The following is a 13,889-nucleotide window of genomic DNA, read 5'->3' as shown; positions in this document are numbered from 1 at the left end:
GGAACAAATTTGTTATCAGCTCCCCAAAGTAATATGTATCTTTCTAGATCATTCTTAAATATTTGGGGGAAAGACCAATAAAACCTTCGAAGTCCGTATTATGTACCTTTATGGACGTTATTCCCTTCTGTGAAATCACTCTGACCAATAACGACACGCACGTCCCTCCATGCCCCCGGACGAGAGGCGAGGATCATCCAGGACAGAGCCCGTGGGGAAGTGATAGGATGATGCACTCTTATGTACATCATGGGAATACTGCCTAGCTATGTTTTATGTATAACATTTTCTATTTCATTTCATTTCGGTTTTCTCATGTAGCAATCGCCTAGTAACATACTCTGAGATCTACATCATAATCTTTCGACCATTTTCCAGGTCCTGAATCCCCTTCTTCAGCTGTGTTCGTCGCCGGCTCAGCACCGCGTTCTCCCCCGCAATCTCTGTCAACTGATCTTCTGTCAGGTTGGCAACGAATTGGGGTGAGAAAAGTCCGAGCGGCTTGCGTGGTCCTGTGAGCAGACAGTAGCCGGTGGCTTGCATGCAGACGTTGTCGACGAAGCGCTTGGATGCCACCTCGTAGTAAGCTGCCAGAATGTCATGAATATAGCGAGCGGTCTGTTCGGTGTTACTCATTGGAGCTCTGGTCTCGTCTTCCGTGGGCTCATACTTCTCACGGTGGCTGGTAGAAGAGATCTCAGTATATCTCATAGATCAATGGACTAGTCGAACATACCTTCTCTTTTGAGTTTCCTCGAGCTTCTCGTGAAATTTGTCGTTCAAAGTCATTACGTTCATGCGTTCGACATCCAGAACCAGCTGGGCCTGTTCTATTGCTTCTCTGTATCTCTTGGACAGCTTATCGGCGAGGATACTCACCAACTTGTCGCGAATTTGTTCATCCGGGCAGATGGCTTGGAGAACTTTGAGCGTAAACGTATGCATGACATCAATCACATCGCTGACATATCCGAGTGCGAAGTCGGTCCATTTGCCAGATTGCCTGTTTATGATAGTGCACAATAGAGAGGTCTGAAACGTCCCTACCTCGAATCCGCGGGAGGCACGGTACTGGTCCCCGATCCATACGAGGATGCTTTCATTTGGTGGCTTTTTCAAAATCTCTTGTTCGTGAAGGATATCAGTAACGCCACTATGCTCTGACACATTCATATGCTTGCGAACAGGGATTCCACTATCTTCCTGGTCTTCATGGTCTTCCATCCGTTCCATCGGGGTAGGTAATTTATTGGAAATTTCACTGATAAACTGGTATTCAAACCCATAGTCTTCCATGTCGGACTTGAAAACATCCATGCGGTTTCTGACTATTGTTGCCAGTCGGGAATGTTTTTCTTTGTCAAATAACTCGTGTGTGCCATATGAGGTTGCCATGGCTTGCGAAACAATATCTTGAAACCTCGTTATGATATCGAGCAAAAAGCTTCTCTGCTGCTCTGGAGTACTTCGCTCATTTCCAAGAGCAGACAAATCGTGCCTCATGGCCTTCAGTTTTCGACTAACATCAGTGCGCATCTATATATACAGTAAGTCAGACCTGCAAACTAAAAGCGAGATGACGAGACGTGCCTTGGGAAACTCGACGAATTTGAGTCGTTTGAACATCTTGCAAGCGAATCTTTAAGGCAATAATGCCAGATTTTTCTGCCGCAAGGTTGTTCCATGGGTGATTTTCGCGAAAGAACTGGGCCTCAATGACATCTCGGTCCGAACTCTGGTCAAGTATCTGCTGCTGACCGGCATTGCGCACAACGATCCAGCCAAGCGCCAAGCAATGGGCTTTGCCCTCAACTAAGTCGATGATCTTGTCTTCGGCACCCTTGTCCACTAGATCTGGTTTGGTAAACACTCCCAGTGTGCGAATTCCCTGAGGATCGCACTCTCGCGCCATCTCCAGAATCTCTTGAGTAGCTATGTCCACATTTGCGGGGACCACGGTCAGCATAATGGAGCGAGGGTTGCGCATGTAGCCCAGAACCATATCGTTCACCATATCCATATCCTGCCTAGTAGTGAGACCAGCTGTAGTGTTCTTGAAGATACCCGGGACATCAATGATACTCAAATTATCTTCTTCGGGTCCACAAATCTCCAACCGAAAGACGTCACGGGTGAAGGTGGGCTTAGAAGTGTCATTTTCGGAGCCACGATAAGCCCATAGTCTGGTGAACCTGTAGTAACTAGCCATTAAACCATGTTCAGTTATGATTTTCTCAACTAGCCGAGCTTACTTCACACATCATTTGAGCGAAGGACTCGGAATCGAGCGACTCTGATTCCATGTTGACTCCTCTCCATGCTGCCAAACGAGAAGTATGCTCCTGGTCTTGACCGTGTGCTGGAACGATAGAGGCACTGATAGTCCTCTTTGTGTCCGCTCTAATCCGCCGGAAGATGATTTGAGTAGCAAACCGAGTGCACAGCCCACTATCCCTGGGGAACGGCAGCTTTGTGAGACCCTCAAGAACAGAACTTTTCCCACTAGACTGGTCTCCCACAACAACAAGCTGGAGTAAGCTGACATATTCACCGAGGTTGCAAGCTAGAAGCCGGTCAATCTTGTCTAGAAGCACTGGGTCACCGAGCCCTTGGCCGGGCAACTTTGGGGTAGATATAACGGCCATGGCGGTAGCGAGTGAAGATAGGTGAGAAAGTCTAGATTATTTGCTAAATGGGTGAGGAGGGGGGGAGAGGGATAAGGAAGAAGAGATGAGCTATGCAGAGAATATCCAATCCTTTGTATCTTTCATAATAGGATGACGGCTATACCTATCCCAGGAACCTTCCAAGGTTGGAACTTTCCAGAAATCTCAATCCCATCTTCTTCATTGGCCATTTGAACTGCTAATTTCAATGGAGTATCATGATTATTGCTCCATGATTTTGCAGCAAGTTAGCTATCATGTTGCATCAAATCGCTACATTCAAAGGATTCTCGCTATACATACCTATCCTTCAATCTTGTTCCGTTGCTCTTTCTGGAATTCAACACAATATAGGGTCCTCTTAGAAGTCACCCATAAACAACGCCCACCGCCCCCCAAGGATGTACATGAATTTCAGGGATCAGATGTTCTCCGCATCCCTCTATTAGAATATAGTATGACCTCCATTCTTTCATCCAGACTTAGCCCTGTCCTCCATCACCAATTCTCTTTAAGGTCAACGCACGCGCTCAATATCTATAGCTTATGATATGACTAAGTGCCGAAAGCAGACTATCTGTCTATTTGATACTAAAACACCCACATCATCAGGAAGGGTGACTAGCCTCAGGAAAAAGCTGTTTGTTAACAACATCCCTTGGAGCGACCCATAAGCCTCAGGAGTATCCAGCTGCTCAACTACATAATCATCTACTAGTTCAAGCAATTAATTTTACCTTTCACCTCTCTAATGACTAAAACGATTTGATATATTGGTCTACTGATTATCTTGGCTGAAATCAACAAATGAGAAACCTATTCACATCTTCCATCTAGCTAAGCTCGGCAAAATCTACCGACAGAACAAACGATGATTTGCCATAACAACAATCTGCAGAACATCTGCTTTAATCTGAATATTCGGGCTTTTCCCACTCGGGGGGGATTACATTTAACATATTTTTGAACTCTCCTGTGGTGCGGTCGTCAAAAATCATCTTCTGATCGATAGTAACCCTCCTTTCACGAATTTTGACAAGCCACCATGATGCGAGAGCTGCAGCCTGATCTCGAACTGTACGCAGATTTTGTCTAGGTGTATTCCATTTGACTGGCAACGAGATACAGTGATCTCCAAGCCCATGCAGTGGTTGATGGGTCATGGCGGTTTTGCCAGCCTTGCACTTTTGAATTACAAAGGACATAATCTCTTCGTCGCTGTGTGTGCCATTCCTCGCCTCCGGAAGGAGTATCACACTGACCCAGCAATAGCCCTTCCCGTCGTCACGAGGATCTGGGATATGGTGATCGGGAATACTGTGATACTTGCAGGTTACGAAGGGACTTGCCTGAACATACATTTTGACAGCCAGTGGAATGGATAGGGTTGAGGACTGACCTTCGGCGGATGAAGGCTACTTTTTGCTAGATAATCTGTTGTCTTTCAAGAAAAATTCTCTATTGATCACGCCAAGTCATAACAGACAGTCTGAAGGGGCCCCGGGGGAGAGGGGTTTATATAGTAACATTTAACATTCATGGATGGATGCGAGGTGTAGAGTCCTTGAATAGAATAAAGAGAAAAACGTCAAAGACCTTTCGTTGCTACAATGGCTCTATTAATAAAGAGACTGCTGTATTTGAGTTTTGTTTACGACAAGGTAAATTAGTGGCTGAAAATAATATCGGTGACGACATTCTACAGGCCATAGTTATGGGATGATTTTCTTACCATAAAGCGTCCTGGGAGATCTTCCTCGACATTAATTATTATATTAGGCTTAGACATGATAATCACTTAGGCTGCCCTGAACAAAGGAGTGATCGACTTTTGATAGGGAAGATCCCTGACGGTTAGCGCTTTGATTACATGGGCACCAAAAACACCACTCATGCGCAGCTTGGAAGCGCCCATGAATGTAAATTGATGAACCATGAGATGAATGATTCCTGCTAATTTCTGTAAGCAGTACGTAGATATCTCCCAGCCAGCTGTCTATGTAAGATTAAAAATACGATAAAAACAAAAAAGAAAATGAGGCTGACCCGATTTGAACGGATAACCTTGCGAACTGGAGTCGCACGCGCTACCGTTGCGCCACAGCCCCATCTTGTTATAGGGTGGTCTATTTATTAGTTATATAAACAAAAAGCCTACTTGTGATGAATCAAACCACAGCTTGATAATCTAGCAACCTAAATAAAGACCTGAATCTTGGCTAGATCGCAAATTTGTTCTACAATACCCACAAAAATCATGTGGGGCCAAACTGGCACATCCCGGGGTTCATTCTAGGATCTACATGTGGTATATAAGTAAATGGTGGGGAAGAACACTAAGAAAAGGGGAGGAAAGACAAGAAGAAATGGAACCTGCAGTAAATCAAAGACTTTATGTCTCAGAATTATCCAGAAAAAGAAAACTGGATGCCATCCATCACTGTTGGGCGTTGATGAGATTTGATCTCCTCTTCATCAAAACAACCAAAGTCTTCAGGCACCCAGGTATACCCTATAGTATATTGTAGACTACTACATCCTTGTGTTGTATACCATGAGCATATACTCCCCTCTCATCTCTACCTCTACCAACCGGTCTTTTATCCCTTTGCGAGTTCTACTTCTCACTAGGCTTTATCCTTGCCAAAAATTGAAGTATGTCATTGGCCTGTCAACATCATATATTAACATGAACCAAGCCGAAGAATGCAACCCAACCCCTTTCATGTGAAGCGCCAATACAAAGCTAATAATCACACATTATGCAAGAAACTGCTTCTTGCAAGATATACTCCGCGTAAGGAGGGGTAACGCTAAGAAAATGTCGGGTTAGAGCACCCGTGCACAGCCAATTAGGTATATGCGGAGTACAGAAACAGACGTGCTTATTCTGACCCGAGGCATATCCACAATGTATCTGTTGCAGAAGGGGCTTTCTCCGAGAAAAATGTCTCATTACAACAGATCCAGCCTCGGAATATCCTCGGGATATTGTATCGTGCCCTTTACGGATGAGACGGAAGCAAGGAAGGGCTTTTTGCGGGGCTAGCGCCGATCCTCCACGAGTTTCCAAATTTGTCAAATTCCAACTTTCATCCAGATGTTGAAGGGAAAAAAAGATAGATGATGAGTGTGTGATAAGTTTATGCGCAGATCAACCTGCTAATTTCATGTTTTCATAATTCTGTGGGCAAAAGATATAAAACTAACATCATATCAACAGGGCGATCTGCAGGGCATCAGATAGATCATGTATCGGCCTGGATAGCTTACTCCCCATCATCAGAAGCCAGGTGATGATCATCCCCCTATTCATCAGCCTCGGTATCAAATATCAATCACGTTCACAGAGAGAGAGGTATCATGTTTAGATCCAAGTATATAATGTGAAGGTGACTCCTTTCCTCGTAACAGCAGCATCGCAGCCTTAACTCTCTTACATAGAGCAGGAAATGGCATTGTCCCTTGCGCGCATGGTGCGCCTTGCCCTGGTTGGCCTGATGGCATTCATGCCAATTGCTTCAGCCCTGCCTGCGCCGCAAGCCCCTCGCAGTACAGTTCAGCCTCCCGACACTGATCCGTTCTATCAGCCGCCTGCCGGCTTCGCATCCACGGCGCCTGGGACAATCCTAAACCAACGCAGCATCAATGCCGCGTTCTTTGGACTTGTCCCGGTTGATGTGGACGCCTACCAGCTGCTTTACCGCACGACTGCAGTCAATGGCTCGGCCATTGCAACAGTTACCACGGTGTTTAAGCCAAAGAACGCTAAGCTCGATCGTTTCGTTTCCTTCGCCACGGCCTACGATAGCTCTGCGACGAAATGCCAGCCTAGCTACGGCTACCAGCTCGGTGCACCACAGGACAGTTTGATAGCTTCAGTCGAGCAATTGATAATTGAGATCTACCTTGCTCTTGGTTACACTGTCGCTTCTCCTGACTATGAGGGACCCGATGCTGCCTTTGGACCCGGTCGTCTCGCAGGCATGGGTGTATTGGATGGTATCCGTGCCGTGAAAAGCTTCAAGACCTTGAGTCTCACCGATAACCCCATGGTTGTTGGTATCGGCTATTCAGGTGGTGCCATTGCTACCGGCTGGGCAGCATCTTTGCAGCCTAAGTACGCATCAGAGCTGAATATCAAGGGCTGGGTGCAGGGTGGAACTCCCTCGAACCTCACCGGCACGATGTATCAGATTGATGACACAGCCTTTAGTGGCTTCCTCCCCACAGCTATTGCTGGTCTCTCAAAGCCAAGCGCCTACGGTGCCGAGCTGGCCCCTCTCATCAGCAAGATCATAACGGCAGATGGTCAAAAGATACTGGACACCGCTACCTCCGAATGCAGCACTACGGATCTCTTAGCATTCTTCGAACGGTCTATCTTTGACACTAGCTTCCAAACTATGGGTGAGGCTTTCATCTTCGAACCGATCGTTCAGTCGGTGTTCAAGCAAAACACCATGGCTGTCAACAAGGACGAAACTCCCACGGCGCCAACCTTTGTGTACCATGCCAAATATGATGAAGTCATCCCTTACGCCGATGCCAAAACCATGGTTAATTCTTGGTGCAACTGGGATGCGAACACCAAATTTACTACTTACGCCAGTGGTGGTCACGCGACTACTGAAATCATCGCCATTCCCGATGCCATCAAGTTTGTCCAGAATGCCTTTGCTGGCACGACTAAGAGTGGCTGCACTACGAATACTGAGCTTGGCAGCATTCTCAACCCTCTTGCTCTTGGTGTGCAGCTTGAGCCTATTCTAGTGAAGCTCATTGACGGGCTGTCCCATCTAGGTGATCAGGACTCAAATCTCAAGAGCGACCCTGTTGGAGTGCTCAAGGTCAGTCTTTAAGCGAATGCTGACATCTACTACCGTTGGTCATAATGAGCGTTTAAGTTGAGCTGCAACCATTGTATATATTCTTGATCTATATATAAATACGCAGCAAGGTTATGAAGTCACTCATTCTCTCTTTGTTTCCTTTAGTCACTCTTAGATATCCTTTGTCTACGTGGCTACATAAGTTTTTATTTTATTTCAATACATAATGTCTATCATCAACAATAGGAGTTCCTACATACTACCTACAACATAGGGAGTTACCAATCCACAATATGATCAATGAAGTTATGACGTTGGATCAGATAACGGTGTAACATGCCAAAATGGAATATGGGGAAATCTTGCAAGATCTATATAAACCATGTATACTCAGATATAAATGATCATCTACTCATACACCTAGAGCTAATAGAAAGATATTTTGATATTGCGCCTTGTAAGTCGTGATCAGGCCTTATCGGTTCCAGGGTACCATTGCCCCGGGTACGGCGATCCTTGCGACCGTGCATCATACCCGGCTTGTACAACAGTCTATTTCTACCTTCTAGTTAAAAGACAAGAGATATGAAACAAAAGAACGAGAGCCTAGAATATTGCAGGATATAGGCAACAATTCCCCGTGTTTGCATCATCTGCGTGGCGTTCTAGGCTGACTAGGACACTCGAGACCTGTCGAGTCACCGGATGTGCGTCACAGACGAACTATCTTCATTATTACACCCCTTCTCTATCTTTCTCCACATCCATTTCGATTCTCACTTCTATCTCACGGGATTTCTCCTATTTCTCTCGCTTTTCTACGTCTCACAAGGTGATTTCCTCCAACTGCATTTGCCCGTGCGGAGAAGCTCTAGACTTGCTCCCAAGGTCCCAAGCCAGAGCCCCAGACCACATGCTGGGCGTCCATTGTCTTATCGTGAACCATTTAGCGTCTCAGATTCAGGAACTTCCTTAAAGGATATCATTCTCCTCTGTTAGCATGGCCCACAGCCCTGGAACTATCGCTGCCCGATTGCGTTCCTGATAACAGATTCCGGCGGTGATAACACTCATCTCCAGAACTCCCGCTCTAGGGTAAGATCGTTCTCACCTCTTGTTCATATGTGTGTCGATGGTCACTAACCACGCGTCCGCAATTAGGCGCCCACCATGCATCAACATCCCCGATCATCGGCGGTACCCTCTCCGGCGCCAAACTTTCCCCCCAGACCGACAGCTCGGGACGACCGCAGAGAACAAGAAACCGCCCCGAGCTCCTCAACAGTCGATATGGGATCTAATTCTGCAAGAGGACTGGGGATAGAGCCGGGGCCTCAGCCGCCTGAGCAAGGGAGGAATGCGGCACTGGGAAAGGAGGCCCTGACCCGGTTAAATCAGATAATATCGGTATCGTCACTCAGATCGCCCCTCCAATGGCTTATCAGGATGGCTTGTTGACAGCTAATCTCTTTTTTAATAGAACTATCACACAAAAGCTGCTTTGATTATCCTTCATTCACGAGTTGCGCTGCCTCCCTCCTTTAACAAGGGCTCCGAGTCCCCGAGAGTCAACCGCTGGGTACGTTTCCATCTCATGGTCGGGTTTGGAATGCTTTTTGGGACATTGAAGCATACAAAAATGGCAGGTGCTAACTCTGTTTGGTTCGCTTCAGTTCAACGTTGAATTAGATGATACAGATGTCCTTCGGGAACCCCTGCGACCTTGGAGAACATGCGATGCAACGGAGAACCGACCACCACCCCTGGTTATCGAAACATACCTAGATACAAAGGGTCTCACAAACAATCAAAGTCTGGTGATTCTTGATGAGAATGGGAAGCGTTGGGATGTGCGCGAGTCGCTTGCGGCGCTCGAGGGCGCCCGTGCGAGGCCATACCAATCGGAAAATGACGAGATTATCTTGGAACGGTGGAGGATCGAGTTGGGAGAGTCTTCAAGCAGGCCTCCGGCAGATTTGGGGTCTATCTTGCCGACTGTCTATAAAAAAAGTATCGTGCTCTTCCGATCCTTATTCACCTACTCCAAGTTCTTGCCTGCATGGAGATTCTCTAAGCGCAACAAAAAGTTGCGGCAGAGTCCAGCTCTCCAGATCAAGTACCGTGTGGTAGATGGGAGCGCTCCTTGCGATGGTTTATCACTGGATTATTTAACAGCCCCGCTGAGCGAGGGGAGCGAAAAAGTGGTGGACACCTACAGCTTTGGAGTCACGGAGTCGCCCGCAGGTCCCTTTTCAGTCCAAGTCATGTATCGGACGAACTGCGATTTCCGTGTTGACGACTCGGAAGCGCTACTGAGCTCGCGGTTTATGGGTGCTGACGACGAGATCTTTCGTCCATCCTTGCCTTCAGATGATGTCCACCGCCCAAATCCTGAAGTCGGTTCTGTGCCAGTGGAGAGAAGGGCAGTCGAGAGTCCAGATTGCACACGCGCCTATGGCAGCCTCTCAACCTTCCATCAGGTTGGCCCAATAACAGGTGCAAGCCCTATATCAGCACTTCGTGCAATGAGAGATTCGGGCGCAGTGTCTCCTTCCCCAACAGACTCACCTAAGAGACTCCTCTCTCCTGCCAAAGTTGTTTCTTCAGGGCGTGCTGCCCAGATTGCCGGTGAAGGTGAAGGCTCAAATTTCCCACGCCGTCCCTCTATCTCATTCCAGCCCTTCAAAGCTCCTCCTCTTTCTGCTTCTCCAGCTTTAGCAGACTCTCCCTTAGGAGTTTCTCCCCGCAACATGTCTTCACGCATCCCCACAGGAACATCTGCCGATTCACGCATCATGCCGCCCCCTTCTTCTGCCGCTTCAGCGCGCAGACCTATAACCATTGCATCTGAACAAGCTATATCATACTCTAATTCCCCATCCCCTAAACCTACTCCGATCTCCCGATACAGCAGCTCCTTTAGTCATCGACGAGGCCGCCTTTCTGCGGGGGCGAACAGGCTGGAAGATGACAATTCCAGTGGCCGAGCGAGTGCGACATCATCGAATGCACAGCCCGGGTCCGGTCTACTCACGGAAGCTACAGGCACGAGTGCAGAGTCCATTCACGCAGATGACGAGAATATCTCCGATTTTTTGAAGATGCTTGATTCAAAGAAGGATCTAATGAATTCATCTACCTCTGCATCTATTCAGCCTGGTCCTAGGCAGCCGAATACCACTGCAGCTGCTCTTGCTCGCTTCCGCGGTATGCGAGATTCAAACGCCGCATTGTCCGACTCAATGTCACAGTCTATGCTTATGCATCGCTCTTCTATTTCTTCGAGCAAGCAACTATCAGGAGTCCCGCCAATGGTTGCGGGTACCTCCATTTCCACAGCTTCTTCTCCGGGGAAACCCATATCCCCCCATACTCCCCACACTCCTGCTATCCGGTCTCGACTGAGCTCGAACAGCGTTGCCGATGACATTGAAACCGACCACCGTTCAAGAATACCTCGCATACAGCACGACTCACCGCTGGAGGAACATCCCGGCATGGAAAATACGCGAGGGCCTTCCTCGACCGCAGGTGCTATTGACATCCCAACGTCGCCGCGTATTTTCGATCCCGTTTACCGTCGTTCGAGCTCCGCAGCTTTGCGCCGGCCGATTGTTACAAGCGAAGACGATGAAATCTTCCCATTCGGCATGCGCAGCCTCAGCCTGGGAGCCGATGAGCCATCAAACCTCACCTTGGCTGCCGCCCAACAACCGAACGAGTCCCAGAAAAGCAAACAATCACCGACCGAGGACCCAAGTGGCCCATCTAGCTCCGCAACAGGTCCGTATCGGGACAGTGCATCCCTCCGCGGGCAGATCACTGGACCAACCAGCGCCTCGGCTTCCTCCAATCCCCATGTCTACCAGCCCCGGTTCGCCAGTTCCCGCGGCCGCGGCTATTCGGGCGGGCATTCTCTAAGCTCAGCATCTAGCAGCCTCGCCCGGGGCGCCAATCTTGTCCCACACCTGGCGGAGCGCGACCAGGACCGCGATGGCAACGCCAGTGGAAGTAACAGCGGCAACTCCACGCTGGAGATCCGTCGCGGTTCTGCGCAGCGGCCGGGCACGGGCCGGACGCTATCCGCACAAGCGCCCGAAGACGATGAGCCGTTGCTCTTCGCAATGAGCGACTTCGGCGTCTCTCGGCGCAGCTTGGATGAAGGTAGGCATGGAAACCACGGTGGGGCTGAACCAGCCGCTGGGTCCCGGCGTGGTAGTGGGAGACGGGGAGCAGGGCTTCCGGGCTTCCATGTTTGGTCGTGAAGTATATACATGGTCATCCAATGATGCTTTTGGTCTTCCATTATATTTTAACCTCCATGTCTCTCACCTTTCTCTCGCCTACCTCTCAAACATCTATATTGTCAGTGCGTCAATTTCTTAGGTGATTGGGCCTTCATTTGACTCAGATTTTGATTATTGTTTTGCTTTTAAACCATTTCTTAGGTGCGGTTGGCTACCAGTGATTTCATAGACTGAACACTCCAATCACAGATTGATTACTGCGATGTGCATAGAGATTGGGTCTTTTTATTGTTTTGATTCTGGCGTCTTTGTTTTCTTTTGTTTTCTTCACTTTCACTTTCACTTCCACTTACACTTTTGAAGTTCTGGGATTGCTCTGCTCATCTAGCATATTCCCCCCAGGGCTGCATGATTGATATGACTTGATGGTTTCTTGGGGACCAATGCTTTTTCTCCTTACGATTATATGATTCTTGATCTATTTGACGATTTTGGTGGTTTTCACTTGGTAGAGTTAAATTATTAAAAAAAAATTGGAACACTAGCTTGTATTCGAGAAAAATTGCAAAAGAGAAAATCGTACTTTAATAGAAGAAATAAGGGCTCGTTTTCGTCTACGCAACTGGCGGATGGAGTACTGATATAATCCAAAAACAAGACCAGAGATCCCAAGACAAAAGGATGAAATTTGCTGCGTCTCCAGTATTCTCCAGTATTCTGAAGAGAACTGGTTAGTAGCTCTAAGTGCATTTAGCAATAGTGAGCTTAGTTCACACACCTCTCTGTTGAGAACGGTTTCCTATCACAAAAAGATCCAACTCTTGGTCAATCAATGGCCTTTCTGGTCAGTAAGGAAACAGACCGTAAGCCACAGGCCACTCACTAAGCATCTGGTCTACACCAAAGTCTCTTGTATCCCGATGCACAGCCAGCACCGTAATCTTTATAGCATTCTCTTGAAATTGTTCCCTCTACCCAAAGCTGGTTGACTGACTTGGATGCAGTTGTTTCCCATAGCTGAAGGCCATCATCCCAACTACCAATGCCGAAAGAGGTGCGGCTACAAAATGGGGCGGTTCCATACCATTCGCAAGTCCCCCATTGGTAGCTGGATCTGTTTATCATCCGACATGAGGCGGATGCCCCGATCACAAGAATGCTGAGGAAGAGAGCCGACAACTGCATATTGAACTGAACAGCTGATGCTTAGTGTATGTTAAAATTTGGAGAAATTCTGTGAAATATTGAATCAAAACCAGGGAGCTTGTCCTGCCATTTATACCTTTTCATTTTTTTCCCCACTAGAAAACCTACAATATAATCTCGCTTTAAGCCTCAGTGCCCTAGGATTACCCATGAGCTCATGCCGGGAGCTCTTTAAGATAAACCTCATTGGCAGCAGCCAAATAATTAGCCCTTGCGTAATGTAAGGGTCTACGCGGGATGCCTATGCCCGTCATAGTAGGATATTATGGTCCAGACTGTGCCTTCCATGTAAAAGATTAGTTCCTAGATCTACTCATCCTGCTAGTTGAAGATACCGTATTAGTTGGGCGACTGTCGCTGCAATCCACTTACGGCGAGTTGAACCTCTGATTAGTGTTACAGCACAGCGTACAATATACCAGCTCTTCATTGATATATGGTACGATAAAAAAATGATAAGAGAGCCCACATACCTAAATGATGTTCATTGGATAAGGGTAGGTTTGTACAATATAGGAAGAATGAATGTCTGGTATGTTGCAGGTAAGCTTTTTATGAGTATGTATAACTAGCCAATCTAGTTTACTATATAGAACTTTGCACCAATTTCTGCATACCTTTACTACTCCACTACTGCTCTTCAGCCTATCATTTGAATGCTCTATTCTTAGTGAAGCTCAAGGGGATTGGTTTTGGTTTGCTACCTCTTGGCGTTCAAGAACCGTTGTACAAAATATTTCCTTACTGCATATTTTGTGTTATAAAGGGCCATGTGAGCCAAAACAGCATAGCAGTTTCCTGCTTATATATAGGCTAACAGGTCATTCGCTAACTCACTATAGCACTAATCATAAATATTTGAGTTTTGGGTTAGTTCTTTCACTAAGTTATTTGAAAAAATCGTTACTTCGCTTATTAACTGTTAGAGCCTACAGCAT

At 47.2% G+C, this 13,889-nt stretch overlaps 4 protein-coding genes across 4 annotated transcripts; 2 read left to right on the top strand and 2 right to left on the bottom strand.

The window, feature by feature from the left end:
* Nucleotides 1–348: 348 nt before the first annotated feature.
* N7479_006792 (dynamin family protein) lies at nucleotides 349–2,645 on the bottom strand (the record flags this gene model as incomplete). Its single annotated transcript, XM_057254486.1, has 4 exons — nucleotides 349–682; nucleotides 737–1,536; nucleotides 1,559–2,192; nucleotides 2,260–2,645. 4 exons carry the CDS (start codon nucleotides 2,643–2,645, stop codon nucleotides 349–351), a joined length of 2,154 nt encoding a protein of 717 aa, XP_057108348.1.
* Nucleotides 2,646–3,574: 929 nt separating this feature from the next.
* N7479_006791 (uncharacterized protein) lies at nucleotides 3,575–4,027 on the bottom strand (the record flags this gene model as incomplete). Its single annotated transcript, XM_057254485.1, has 1 exon — nucleotides 3,575–4,027. The coding sequence occupies one exon, from the start codon at nucleotides 4,025–4,027 to the stop codon at nucleotides 3,575–3,577; it is 453 nt and encodes a 150-aa protein (XP_057108347.1).
* A 2,091-nt stretch (nucleotides 4,028–6,118) lies between these two features.
* On the top strand, nucleotides 6,119–7,528 carry N7479_006790 (Lipase secreted; the record flags this gene model as incomplete). Its single annotated transcript, XM_057254484.1, has 1 exon — nucleotides 6,119–7,528. One exon carries the CDS (start codon nucleotides 6,119–6,121, stop codon nucleotides 7,526–7,528), a length of 1,410 nt encoding a protein of 469 aa, XP_057108346.1.
* Nucleotides 7,529–8,668: 1,140 nt separating this feature from the next.
* Nucleotides 8,669–11,763, top strand: N7479_006789 (uncharacterized protein; the record flags this gene model as incomplete). Its single annotated transcript, XM_057254483.1, has 3 exons — nucleotides 8,669–8,905; nucleotides 8,979–9,077; nucleotides 9,172–11,763. 3 exons carry the CDS (start codon nucleotides 8,669–8,671, stop codon nucleotides 11,761–11,763), a joined length of 2,928 nt encoding a protein of 975 aa, XP_057108345.1.
* Between the last annotated feature and the right edge of the window lie 2,126 nt (nucleotides 11,764–13,889).

Source organism: Penicillium vulpinum (assembly GCF_028829585.1).
Source record: "Penicillium vulpinum strain IBT 29486 chromosome Unknown utg000003l_segment0_segment0, whole genome shotgun sequence".
NCBI lineage: Eukaryota > Fungi > Ascomycota > Eurotiomycetes > Eurotiales > Aspergillaceae > Penicillium > Penicillium vulpinum.
The sequence above is the reverse complement of the archived record's forward strand: the minus strand, read 5'-3'. Positions and strand labels throughout refer to the sequence as shown.